The sequence below is a fragment of the Brassica napus genome, chromosome C2 (genome assembly GCF_020379485.1).
Source record: "Brassica napus cultivar Da-Ae chromosome C2, Da-Ae, whole genome shotgun sequence".
NCBI classification, from domain to species: domain Eukaryota; kingdom Viridiplantae; phylum Streptophyta; class Magnoliopsida; order Brassicales; family Brassicaceae; genus Brassica; species Brassica napus.
Genome location: NC_063445.1, coordinates 29,484,913 through 29,497,637, shown reverse-complemented (window position 1 = coordinate 29,497,637; position 12,725 = coordinate 29,484,913). Strand labels below are relative to the sequence as shown.

The 12,725-nt window shown below is 33.6% G+C and overlaps 2 protein-coding genes across 2 annotated transcripts; one reads left to right on the top strand and one right to left on the bottom strand.

Moving 5' to 3' along the window:
* Window positions 1-1,583: 1,583 nt before the first annotated feature.
* LOC106381561 (60S ribosomal protein L7-1) lies at window positions 1,584-3,289 on the top strand. Its single transcript, XM_013821473.3, has 6 exons — window positions 1,584-1,643; window positions 1,711-1,934; window positions 2,364-2,461; window positions 2,551-2,688; window positions 2,771-2,873; window positions 2,947-3,289. Exons 2-6 carry the CDS (start codon window positions 1,725-1,727, stop codon window positions 3,163-3,165), a joined length of 768 nt encoding a protein of 255 aa, XP_013676927.2. The 5' UTR covers window positions 1,584-1,643; window positions 1,711-1,724; the 3' UTR covers window positions 3,166-3,289.
* Window positions 3,290-8,442: 5,153 nt separating this feature from the next.
* Window positions 8,443-10,141, bottom strand: LOC106379559 (aquaporin NIP6-1-like). The gene is made up of 5 exons (XM_048747459.1): window positions 9,805-10,141; window positions 9,498-9,722; window positions 9,131-9,325; window positions 8,985-9,046; window positions 8,443-8,796 (listed from the first exon to the last, which is right to left on the bottom strand). Exons 1-5 carry the CDS (start codon window positions 10,045-10,047, stop codon window positions 8,604-8,606), a joined length of 918 nt encoding a protein of 305 aa, XP_048603416.1. The 5' UTR covers window positions 10,048-10,141; the 3' UTR covers window positions 8,443-8,603.
* Window positions 10,142-12,725: the final 2,584 nt, after the last annotated feature.

Sequence of the window (12,725 nt, the reverse complement as noted above, 5' to 3'; positions counted from 1 at the left end):
TTTAGATCTAATATCTTTTAATTAAGGAAACAAAATAACTTGCCAAATTATATTATGCTTTTAAAATAAAAAATAAAAAATTAAATAAATAAAAATAACAATAGTTCTAAAAAAAGATTATTTTAAAAAAATATTTATTTTTAAGATTTAGAGTTTAGTGTTTAAGATTTATAATTTAGAATTTATCCAAATGTTTAGTGTTTTCCAAGGGTTTAGGGTTTACCCAAGGGTTTAGGGTTTACCCAAGGGTTTAAGGTTTTTCCAAGGGTTTAGGGTTTAGGATTAGAGTTTAGGGTTTAGTGTTTTGTTGACAACATGTTTAGTGTTTTTCCAAGGGTTTAGGGGTTTACCCAAGGATTTAGGGTTTAGGATTTGAGTTTAGGGTTTAGTATTAGAGTTTAGGGTTTAGTATTTTGTTGACAACATTTTTTTTATTTGAATTCGTTTTTTATATATTATTTTTATTTATTTTTAAATTTTATTTTAAAAAAATAATATAATTTGCCAAGTTATTTGGTTTCCTTAATTAAAAGATACTAGATTTAGAATGACAATTTTCTATTGGTTGGTGAACCTAAAGGTTCACCCTAGGGGGTGAACCCAAGAATAACTCTTTTTTTATACATGTATAAATAGAACTAAAATATGATCAAATTTTGCATCTTTACTTTAAGTTAAAGTTCTATTAAAAATAATTAATCTCAATCTTAATTTACTTATTGTATTTTTAGTTGTTAGTGTTGTATATTTATTTATACATCCTTTTTTTTTGAAAATATTTAGACATGATAATTGAGTTCTTATACATAACTTTATGTAAATAGATCATTGCATCATTTTTAATTTATCATCAACACCAACATCAATTAAGGATATTAAAAATATAAATTTTCTTTTATAAATATTAAACTTATAAATATGTATAATTTCATCTATATAATCTATTATGTTCAAACACATTAAACTTTTTCGATAAACAAAACTATTAATCAAGAATTGGAATTTGTATAAATCATTTTATACATAGATTAATTTTCTCAATTTGAGTTTTTTTTTTTAAAAAAATTGTAGATTAAAAGAATATCTCTAATATATATATAAATAAATTTGAAAGTTATAACATTATTAATTTATAGAAACTTGATTGTACTTAATAATTAAATTACCCCTAATCTAGAGAAATTTCTTAGAATGGCCCTTTTTAGTTTATGTTCTAAAAATATTACATTTTTATTATAAGGTTAACTAATCTAAACTTATGATTTAGAGTTAATATATGAGTTTTGGGGTAGAATTTCATATTTCTAAAAAATAAAAAATAAATCTTAAATTTTTTAAAATAAAATGAATTATTTTGATCATTTTTTTTTTGAATGCTATTTTTGTAAATGGCTATCTGAGAGAATTATCTCTGATTTATCATAAACAATTTTACCTTATACAGTTTTTTGATTTAACCATCATGCTTATGAAGCCCATCTCTTTGTTGATAGGATATCACGAAACAATGGGCTAACTCATTAAAATGCAGTGAAGCCCATAAGCCCATATATGGTGGACGAAGAGCTTAAGGTTGTTAACAGAGAGTTGATAAACCCTAGAATTTCATTCTCAGCCACCGTTCAATTGCTTCGTCGCCACCGGTAGGTTTTGTTTCGTCCCCTTTCATAACATTTTTGTATAAGAATCTAAGATGCGTGTCCTTTGTAGAGATAATAATAATAATGGCTGAAGAAGAACCTAAGTTGATGGCTGTAGAAGAACCGAAGGGTTTGGACTACATACCTGAGGTCATACTTAAGAAGAGGAAGAACAGAGATGAGCTAGCCTTTATCAGGAAGAAACAGCTTGAGCTCGGAAACTTCGGCAAGAAGAAGAAGAAAGTTGCTGATATCAAACGCCCAGAAGATTTTGTTTTAGAGTTCAGAGCTAAGGTACCTCTCAATCTCCTTTGTATTACCAAAAAAATACTTGCCCTTAGTCAGGGTCCATTAGTTTCACTTGTCTACCATCTTAGTAGTTTTTGTTTTGTAATGAATTGATTCAGAACTCTGTTTGTCCATTAAAGTTATGGTATTGCTTCTAGACTTGTGTACATCTTGGTAGAGAACTTGTTTTGTAATCCATGGAATGATTAAGGGCTTTGAACTAAATTTAAATTTATCGTGTTTATGTCTGCTGAGTGTTCTGTGTTATATATTTGTCAGAGTCTCTTAGACTGTAATTGTTCTACATGTCGGATGTGTTTCTCATTTTAAGATTTCTCCCAGTCTATAAGATTGTGCTTACATGGCTTGTTGTTTGTTTTGTTTATATATACTGCATAGTTCTTGTAATCTCTGACTGGTCTAATGTCCATGTAGGAAGTAGATCTTATTCGGATGAAGCAAAGGGTTAAGAGGCCAAAGTCATCTCCTGCACCGATAAATTCAAACCTTGTCTTCATCATACGCATACAAGGGTAATTGATGTTCTCCAATGGTATTTTTAGTCTTTTTTATTTCTGCGAGTGTCCTCATCATCTCCTCCCCTTTGCTTTTTGGTGAGCAGCAAGAATGATATGCACCCAAAGACCAAGAAGGTTCTCAACAGTATGCAACTGAGGAGCACTTTTACTGGTGTCTTTGCCAAAGCAACTGACGGTTTGTTTCAAAAGCTTCTCAAAGTTCAGCCTTACGTTACCTATGGGTGAGCATAAACAAAATCAAATCTTTCAATGCTGTTTATCTTTATTGATTCTTGTATGAGCTAATGTTTGTGATTCTTGAAGATACCCGAGTGATAAGAGCGTTAAGGACCTAATATTCAAAAAGGGATACACAATCATAGAAGGCAATCCTGTTCCTCTTACCGACAACAACATAATCGAACAGGTGATAAGTAGTTTCCTATCCAAAGTATACAAGAGCTTATTGCAGATAATGACCATGCTGTTTTGTAACGTAGGCTCTAGGAGAACATGGAATCTTCTGCATAGAAGACCTTGTGAATGAAATATCAAGGGTCGGTGTTCATTTCAGAGAAGTTATGAGATTCTTGGGACCATTGAAACTCAACAAGCCTGAGGCTGGTGTCTTGCGTGGGAAGAAACAGGTTTTCAGTGATGGTGGAGATACTGGAAACCGTGAAGACAAGATCAACGATCTCATCATCAAAATGAACTAGAAGAAGCGTGCTACTTACTATGTTTTCCTTTAAAGGAAAAAAAAAAAATCTGTGTGAGACCTTTGGAAAAACGCTAATGCAATTTTGCTTTTTGAAAGGAAAAACATTCACAATTTTATACTGATATCGTTAGAGCTTATATTATACACACGTGACAGAAATATAGTAACAGAGAGAATGGATTTGAAGTTTTTGGTCACTGATCATCTTCTTTTTCGTCTTCCTCTGGGAGCTTCACGAATAGTTAGCTGCAATGGCTGGGCCTAGTGTTCTTACAGGATTCATCGAAGCAGAAGTTACATGTTTGTTGATCATGATCAACAAAACATGTATATAGAAGAAACAAGAAGATAAATCGTGATTTAGATCTATGTAGTGAATGATCGAAATCATCTGTTGATAGTTCTCTAACTTCATATCAAAGAGAAAAGCAACATCAGTTTGAGACGAAAAAAAATTGAATCGAGTTCGTCATTCATCTTTTTCTTTGCAAGTTGATGGTAAAGGTTATAGATTTTCTGCATAATCACAGAGTTCTGGAAAACGATTAAAATTAAATGAAAAAGATTACGTATTTACATTTATGACATTAATGAATGATAAAAAAAAAATCGCATAACTGGTTGTTGGACTTGAGATTGGATGTTGTCCAATCGACCAAGACAAAATAATTGATGTCCTTGAGAAACTTATTTTTAATATATATATATATGTCAAAAATATTTTTAAAAAATTCAAAACTAATCACCGATGCTAACTCGCTAGAGTTCTTGACCACCTAATCATAGACCATTATGTAATGAATATTGTGGGTATGTTACTTGGGAATAAAATATCAAATTCATGTGGTGTAAATTTTGGGCAATATTGTCCAATGTCATTTCTAATCTTGGGTATGTAAGACTCATGATTTAATTTTAACCGGAATGGACCTTGTTAATTCAAAAAGTCATAGAGGTATATATGAGATGACGCATATTTCAACCTACAAGTTTTGTATTCTCTAAACTCATTTCGATATTCAGCTTTCTTTGTTAAGTGTTCTTCTGTAAGCTTGAATGTGACAGATTTTGTTAATAGTTACACTGAAGTTTAGAGTCTTTCGAAGTAATAGAGACTGTTATGTTTGGTATTTGGTTCTTGACCGAGTTACCTTCTATTTACAGATGCATATATTGATAATCAAAAATTCAAAGTGTATCCAACAATTTTATTCATGGAGTCAGGAGAGGTAAATTATTTTTGTTTTTGTAATTCATATACTGAATGTATCTGCTGGTGATAGTCATGTTGCTGCTATAGACTCGAATGGCTATGTAAGCTTGAATAATATTTGATTTCAATCCTAAACATCATTTTGCTTACTTTCTTTGGATTCGTTACAGTTTCTTTTCTGAAATGTAAGGTATACACATGGGGGTGGAGTAATCTCATGTACTCTCGGACATGGTGACAAGAATGACATACTACTCCTGAAGTTGTGTTCAGCCTTAAGAACCATTTAGTAGTTCATATCTGAAAAAAGTGTTTCTTTTTTCGGTGAGCCTCATTTTCTTAAAAGCTCAACCAATGTAATTGATATTGTCTTCGACATTTGCAGGTTTGTGCAAATTATATGAACACAATGGTTTTTTGGTAGAAGCTGGCTTGGTGTATAGGTTCGGGAGGTCAGGATTTGACAGGCTCTTGCACCGTGGTGTTCACTCGAGAGGGAAGATTGTTTGAGTTTGGTGCTAGTGGTGATTCACAACTAGGTCATGACTCCATTCGGTTAGAGTTTTTTTTTTGTGGTAAAAATGTTAAGATTTTATACCAATTTTCAGAAGTTTTTGACAGAAGTTACACAGATACAAGTAGTGGAAATTAAACTAAGCAATTACAAGAAAGAAAAGAAGAAGCAACACCTTAGATCTAGAGGACATTGAAAAAAATTAAACCGAAACTACCTAAAAGAGCAGAAGATTTGGCTTGACCACAGAAGAGCATTGCCAAATGGAGATGATACCTTTGATGATACATGAGACCACGCTTTGGTAATGTTGGCTTCCCCGCAACGCTGCTCCAAATGATTGATACCATATTCGGACAGATTTGCAAAACTTAGTCGAAGAAGACATGATCTCCCAACTACCACCGGTAGTAGAAAACACTGAAACCAAGAGCCTCAAACCTCAACTCAAACAGGAGCTCCACAAGCGCCTTCAGGCTAGACCCACAAAAACCTCCAAGTGCCACACTTATTCGGCTCGACTTCGGAAGCTAATGCGAACCACAACAAAGGCGGGCACAATGAGAACCACATCCTGATACCGCTCTTCCAAACCTACTGAGTAGACCAGAGGCAAGCCCACCATAGTGAACCAAATGGCTCGACAATGGAGCTGGGATGACTTAACCTCCACGAGCCTCCCGCAACACTTCCATCCTTCCCATGACCCATAGGAGAACAAAGAATGTCAACCCATGCTAACACCGAGAACCGGCATTAGCTCCACACAGCCTCGTCCAAGCTACGCCAACGTGGGAGAACCGTAGCGAGCTTTGACGAGTTGGAGAAGACGAGACCCACAACGAACCACCGAAGCAGACAACATCAGAAGCGGCGAAGACCGAGAGAGCGAAGCTGGAGCAACCACAAGAGAGACCAAGGAGTGGGTATGACGGCCCGCCTTAGCTCTGAACCCCACAGCTACACACGAACAACACAACAGCTAAGGAAGCCACACAGCAACCTTCACAACTGCGGTCGTGTCTCTGAAAACCCTTCAAAGACCAGCTTAAACCGGGACTAAAAGGACGCTCTGCCTAATCGACACCGAGGAGACAAAACCATCCAAGTCGCCAGAAGAATCCTCACGAGTCCGAAGATTGACGCCAACCTACCGGATCCGAAGAGAGGAAAAGCCCTAGAACGGCCACGCGCTCTCACCGCCGCAGAGGAGCAGATCTGAAGAGAGGGAAAAACCTAGATCTGGCTCCTCCAACACCCTAAGAGCCGACTCACGCCTCCACTGCCAGTCACAGATCACGCTGTCGCTCCAGAGGAAGCCAGGACACCGACGAACGAAACTCACCGGAAAGATCCCGCTGGCCCAGAACAACAAGCAAGGAGAGAAGGAGTGAAACAGTGGAGAGGAGAGCAAAAAGAAAAAGAGAGAGGAGGGGAGAAGGAGAGCTTCCGGCACCGGCGAGCGCCGAACCGGAGCTAACGGAACCGACGTCTTTTGTAGAGAGAGGCGAGAGAGAATTTAGTTTAGAGAGAGAATTTAGTTTAGTGTTCCCATTCGGTTAGAGTTACACTGCCCAAATTGAGTTATTTGCTCGATTCTCAATCTCCATAACCAACCTCAGCCTGATTAAGAGATCTCCAATGTATTACTCCATTTTCTACTCCAAAATGGAGTAACTCCAAAATAGAGTTAAGTTTTACTCCAATGTATTACTCTATTTCCCACTCCAAAATAGAATATTCCTAATATTTTATATTTTATATTTATTTAAAAATTAGTAATATCACCTTTCATTTATACTATTTGCAAAACAGTCCATTTTCAGATTGTAATAATTATATTAAATACAATATTAACCACAATTAATTTTTTTTATATAAATACTCGACAAGGTTTATAAAGAAAACATTTATTACATTAAAAATTACATTACATAGCTTAAACACAATAATACATCAACTTAAATTATTCATTAGAATTAGTATAATTTTCCCACAAATGATCAACTAATGCATTTCGAAGTAAAAAATGAGCTTCTTTATCTTTGAATTTTCTGAAACGGGAAAGAAACTCTTGGAATCTCGCATTATTATTTCCTACAATTTCAACTTCTGGAGACGGAACTTCTCTTTCAACTTCAATTGGCGCCTCGAGATCACGTTCATCCTCGATTATCATGTTATGTAAGATGATACATGTAGTCATAATATCATGGAGTACATTTTTTTTCCAGAAACGAACAGGTCCTTTCACAATAGCGAACCGAGACTGGAGAACTCCAAATGCGCGTTCTACATCCTTCCTACATGCTTCTTGTTGCATAGCAAAATATTTTTTCTTTCGACCTACTGGCTCTTGAATAGTTTGCACTATAGTGGACCACTTTGGATATATACCATCAGCTAAATAATAGCCCATGTTATATTCGTTTCCTTGTATGTTATAATGAACAGGAGGAGCAATACCTTGGGCAAGATTAGAGAAAAGGTGGGACGACTCCAAGACATTGATATCGTTGTTGGTGCCCGACATTCCGAAATATGCATGTCATATCCAAAGATCATAATCAGCAACAGCTTCAAGAATTATCCTACTATGGATTCTCCTACGCAAGCAACTCCAGGTCTGTCTTCATTTTCTTTGAATTCAAATCATGATGAAGACGTTATTGGTGAATCCCCGTCTCAAAGACCAAGATGAATGAAAAAATCCAAACTAAAAAGAAAACTTGATGATCAAACATATCAACAGTTTAGAAGAAGGAAATAAACAACTTTTGGAGCAACTAAACCAGACAAATGCACAAAGAGAACATCATTTTGAGATTCAAAAAAAAAAATTATGCATTGAAAGAACTGAAGGAGGAAAACAAAATGTTATTTTTGGATTTGAATTCCGTTCAAGATCCAAATATCCGAGCATATATTCAAGCTCAACAAGCACAAAATTTACAAAATCGAAGTCTTCAACAACAAGCTCAGCAAGCTCCTCCTCCATCTACATCGTTTGGACTCTTTTATTTTTTATATGTATGATCTGTTATGTTTTATATTATATATTTTTTTTTGCATAAAATAGTTCATTAGATGGCTATATATATAATTAAGAAATGTTAACAGTAAATTTTATAATATATATAGTAAAATAATATTAATATACTTATTTATAACAATTTTACTGAAAATGAAAATATTTAAATGTGGAGGACCATTTTATAAATAAAAAAGCTCAACTGTATTTTGGAGTAATGAGTTGGTTTACTCCATATTTGGAGTAATCATGTCTATTACTCCATTTTGGAGTGGGTTTTGAAGTGGAGTTGGAGATGATTTTACTGCAAAATGGAGTTTGGAGTAGGGTTGGAGATGCTCTAAATAGAATTTTCACTATGCCGATTTTGTTTATGTTTTACGTTTGAGGATGTGTATATTGGTTCCTTAAACCACATATTTTTTCTCAACTCTCAAACGGGTTTTTCAATTTCCATTTTCTATCTCTATTATAGAAAATGTTTTGGAAACTCAATAGTTTTCTAGAAGAAGCCAGCTACTTACTATGTTTTCTTTTTATAAAATATGTATGAGACCTTTTGGAGAAAAACATTCACAATTTATACTGATATCGTTGGCTTAAGAGCTTATATTATAAACATATGTGACAGAAACAGAGCAACATAGCGAATGTATTTGAAGTTTTTTTTATCATCCATCATCTTCTGAAGCTCCTCTTTTCTTTGTGTTCTTCGTCTTCCTCTGGGAGCTTCACGACCGTGTACGTTCCTGCTCCTATTAACGCTCCAAGAATTGGTGCAGTAAGGTAAACCCAAATGGCTCTGTAATTGTTAGCTGCAATGGCTGGACCTAGTGTTCTTACAGGATTCATCGAAGCAGAAGTTGCAGGTCTGTTTATCATAATCAACAAAACATAAAAATATATATAAAGATTCGAGAAGAGACAATAGTGATTTACAATCTATTTTGTAATCGATTAAGTAGTTTTAAAAAATATTTTAAAAGAAAAGTAACTTTTTTTCATATGCCTGCTTCTATCTAAAACACCTTATATTTAAGAACTTGGAGTAATATTTACCCAGCTATGAGTATGTTAAGCATGACCGTTGCTCCTACCGCTATTCCCGCCAACTCTCCCACCTGTAATTTTGTGAATATTTTCAGACACAAACAAACATGTGTTTGAAATGATTTTTAAAGTTATTGTTGTGTTAATTAACTTACAGCTCTAGTGTCGGTGGCCACAGCAGTGACAACAAACATAAGGTTGAAGGTGATAATGAACTCCAAAGCGAAAGCTTGGCTGAGAGTCACGGTTGGCACCGTCACGCCACCGCTCATCGTTGGTTCAAACACTGCTTTCAGTGCAAACGCCGCACACACCGAGGCCAGCACCTGCGCTCCTATATAGACCGGCACCTAATATTTTTTTACACAATGAATTATTTAGATACTAATCAAAAATTTCCATTAAAAGTCACTCTAAATTATCTTTAGTTTAATAGAAGGTGCATGTGCATGTCTATAATTCATGTGGGCGTCTCAGTAACGTCCAAAAATGTATACAAGAAATAAAATTAAAGTAACTGACGTGTTTCCATGGGAAGTGTTTAAGAGCAGCAAATGAAATGGTGACAGCCGGATTGAGATGTGCCCCGGAGATGTGACCGGTGGACAATATAACGATCATAACTGCCAGACCAGCCGAGGCGGCACATCCGATAAGCGTCACAGCTCCATCTGTCTTCTGATTCACAATCGCCGTGGCTGTTCCGGCGAATATCAGTATCAGTGTCCCAACAAACTCTGCTCCCGACTGTACACAAACTGATCTTTAGATATGTGCTTATATATGGAGGGGTAACAAGTTAAGTTTGTATGTACGATTGTACGTGTACCTTACGGTAGAGGGAGATGTTAGGAGGAGGTAGAGCGCAAGAGACTGGAGGGAGTCTTCCATCTTCAAGAGCCCACTCATTGTCAACACTGAAACATTTGCAGCTTTTCAGAAGCGACTTTGGTGTGTATCTACCATTATGTCCACTCCTCTTCCCATCGAAACCTCCAAAGAGCCGTGCTCCTGGAGTTCCCGGTGTTGTCGCCGGCGTTGAGGGCATTGATGGAATCTCCTCGTGGTCCATTGTAGGGAGAGAGATGGGATCTTTAAGGATATATATATGTTTTGTGATTGTTGTGTTGTGGATAGATGAAGAGGATGTGTAGGGTATTTATAGGAGAAGATGTTTGAGAGTTGACTTCTGAGTGTAGGATCCTACATACAAGAATGATACTATACCTCCATTTAGAAATGTAAGATGTTTAATAGAGTTTGTGTTTGTTTAATAGGTAAAATGTTTTCATATTTTAGATAATTATAATTTTACTAAAAACCGTGTGATCAATAATATTTATATGGAGTTTATTTTATATCTAGTTGAATAAATTTTAACATGTTTTAGTGATATTTTTTGGATAAAAATATATTTTTTAATAGTTGTGTATTTGCTTAAAACATATATATTTTAAACAGAGTGAGGAGAGAGTGAGTGGGTTGGTAATCCTTAATTTTAATTCATGTGTCCTAAGAAATACTGTCTGGATAACATGAAATGTTGCTTTTCTTCATGAGAATGCGTTGTGTATATCATCTTTTTATATTTCTACTTACATGCATGTATCGTAGTGTACGCCAAAGAAGCTTTTAGCATGAAGGAATCATTGTGGGATCTCTTTCTCTCTCGCAACATGCATTATTTGCTTAATTTGTTCTTTTCCACGAGAAATCGAATACTTGGGTGTTTGTGTGTGGTTGTGAGTTGTTTAGCAAAGAGAATGATGATAAAAGCGATGGTTCTTGATCCTTGTCACGGTCGACTCTTTTGTGTATTGGTAATCTTTTCGGGCTAATCTCTAATACATTATTTCCAACTCCATTCTATTTTCACTTTAAAATAGGCTTTAGAGTAAAAATACTCCAATAGTACTATTTTCACTCTACCATAGAGTGGAAAAAAAAGTTTACTCCAAACATAGATTAATTTGTTTTTTTTTTCATCGCTCTACTTTCTACTCTAAAATAGAGTACCATTGGAGCAAACTCAAGTTCTATTTTAGAGTAAAAATAGAGTAAACCATTGGAGATAGTCTTACGTACATATAAATATAAACAATGACTATTTTCTTTCAATGATTTTATGGTGATTTTAGAGTCGCAATAAATATTTAATATATCTTTCCAAATTTTTTGTCTTTAGCAGTAAAATATACCACTGTGTAAGATATATGTTGTTGACAAAAAAATATGAAATATAATAATAATAATAAGGGTGAACACATACCGAATACTACCATAATTTTTAGTCTTTATGATTTGCTTTTTGTTTTATAGATATCTAATTTTGATTTGTTTTAATTTGAAAAAATACGGATATTTAGTTTTTGCAGATATTCAAAAGATTTACAGATATTTGCGAATATTCATGGATATTTACAGATATTTCATCTACTTTGTTCAATATAAGTAAATCTTGAAAAATATACAATATTATTTTTTAAAATATTTTTTACATAATATAAAATATAAATAAAGATTAGTTAAACTATATGTTGCACAAATTTTTAAAATTTTCAAAATTTTGTATAAATATAAGATTTTAGAATTTTTTAGCTTTATAAAGATTTTATATTTTTTTCTTAGTTTATTACTTTTATAAGTAATTTTACAAATAAAATAATAAAACTATGTGTTAAAATAACAATTATATAAATTATATATATATATATATATATAATTTTATATTTAACAGAGTGGAACGAATATCAGACTCTATAAAACTTATTATTTGTGATTTGTTTCATTTTAACGAATATCGATTTTTAATATATATTTTTTCAAAAACATACAGATATCTTAATTTTCTGATTGAATAGAAATGAATAACGAATCAAATCAAAACTGATAGATAAAATGTCTAGTTCTAATAATAATAATATATTCTTTGAAAGGGTCTAGGAACTTGTTGGTCTCAGAAGTAAAAATAAATAAAAGTAAACTTTACTTATTTTACTTTAACAAACTAAAAAGTTAAGGAAATAAAATTATTTTATTATACTGCATGAAAATAAGTGGAACAGCAAAAGTACCTAAGTCACCAAAATAAGTCACGTACATCTGCGGTTTATTACCTACAAATAAAACAAGATTCAATCATGTTTACATGTCAAATTAAAGATATACCTAAGATTTGTCGGTATTCTTATAATCAGTTTACAATTCCTGTTTTGTGATTATTATAGAACTTTTCGTTTCATATTCTATTTGATATTTTTTTCTCCAAAGAATCTGTTTGTAGACCTTTATTCGCTTTCATAACTTATTCCCAAGTATGTAATTTTCTTAATTGTGCCTAACTGTACAGAACACACTATTTGTTAAGTGTTATAAACTAAGGAAATGAATGGCCTCGATTTGATTGAGAATATTATATATGCACAACTAAAGGTCCATACATTCGAAGAATCTATACCTCATGGGACTAAGATTACCATTTAAATTTCGTCCATCCCCTTAAAGTTTAATCACATTGCGTCATCGAATAGATGTGGTGAATTATTATATAAAATTATACAATAAATAAAAATAAAAAACTGTGTGTGTCAATTTGTGTGGTGTTGTTGGATTGTTGAGATGTGGTGAAGCGACTGTTTGTTCTAAAGCCCGACGTCACATCGCAGGTTTTACAGATATAATAATAGTAGCGTCTTGTATTATTGGATCAACTTTTAGTACTAACCGGATTCCTTAATCATGTATTTACTT

What these genes read in the sequence shown, in the direction of transcription:
- LOC106381561 (XM_013821473.3), top strand. Translation starts at nt 1,725, where the DNA reads ATGGCTGAAGAAGAACCTAAGTTGATGGCTGTAGAAGAACCGAAGGGT. An exon ending in CAGCCTTACGTTACCTATGG is followed by an intron (nt 2,689 to 2,770) that starts GTGAGCATAAAC and finishes TGATTCTTGAAG; the next exon opens with ATACCCGAGTGATAAGAGCG. An exon ending in ACAACAACATAATCGAACAG is followed by an intron (nt 2,874 to 2,946) that starts GTGATAAGTAGT and finishes TTTGTAACGTAG; the next exon opens with GCTCTAGGAGAACATGGAAT.
- LOC106379559 (XM_048747459.1), bottom strand. Translation starts at nt 10,047, where the DNA reads ATGGACCACGAGGAGATTCCATCAATGCCCTCAACGCCGGCGACAACA. An exon ending in AACACTTCCCATGGAAACAC is followed by an intron (nt 9,326 to 9,497) that starts GTCAGTTACTTT and finishes AAAAAATATTAG; the next exon opens with GTGCCGGTCTATATAGGAGC. An exon ending in CTTAACATACTCATAGCTGG is followed by an intron (nt 8,797 to 8,984) that starts GTAAATATTACT and finishes TATGATAAACAG; the next exon opens with ACCTGCAACTTCTGCTTCGA.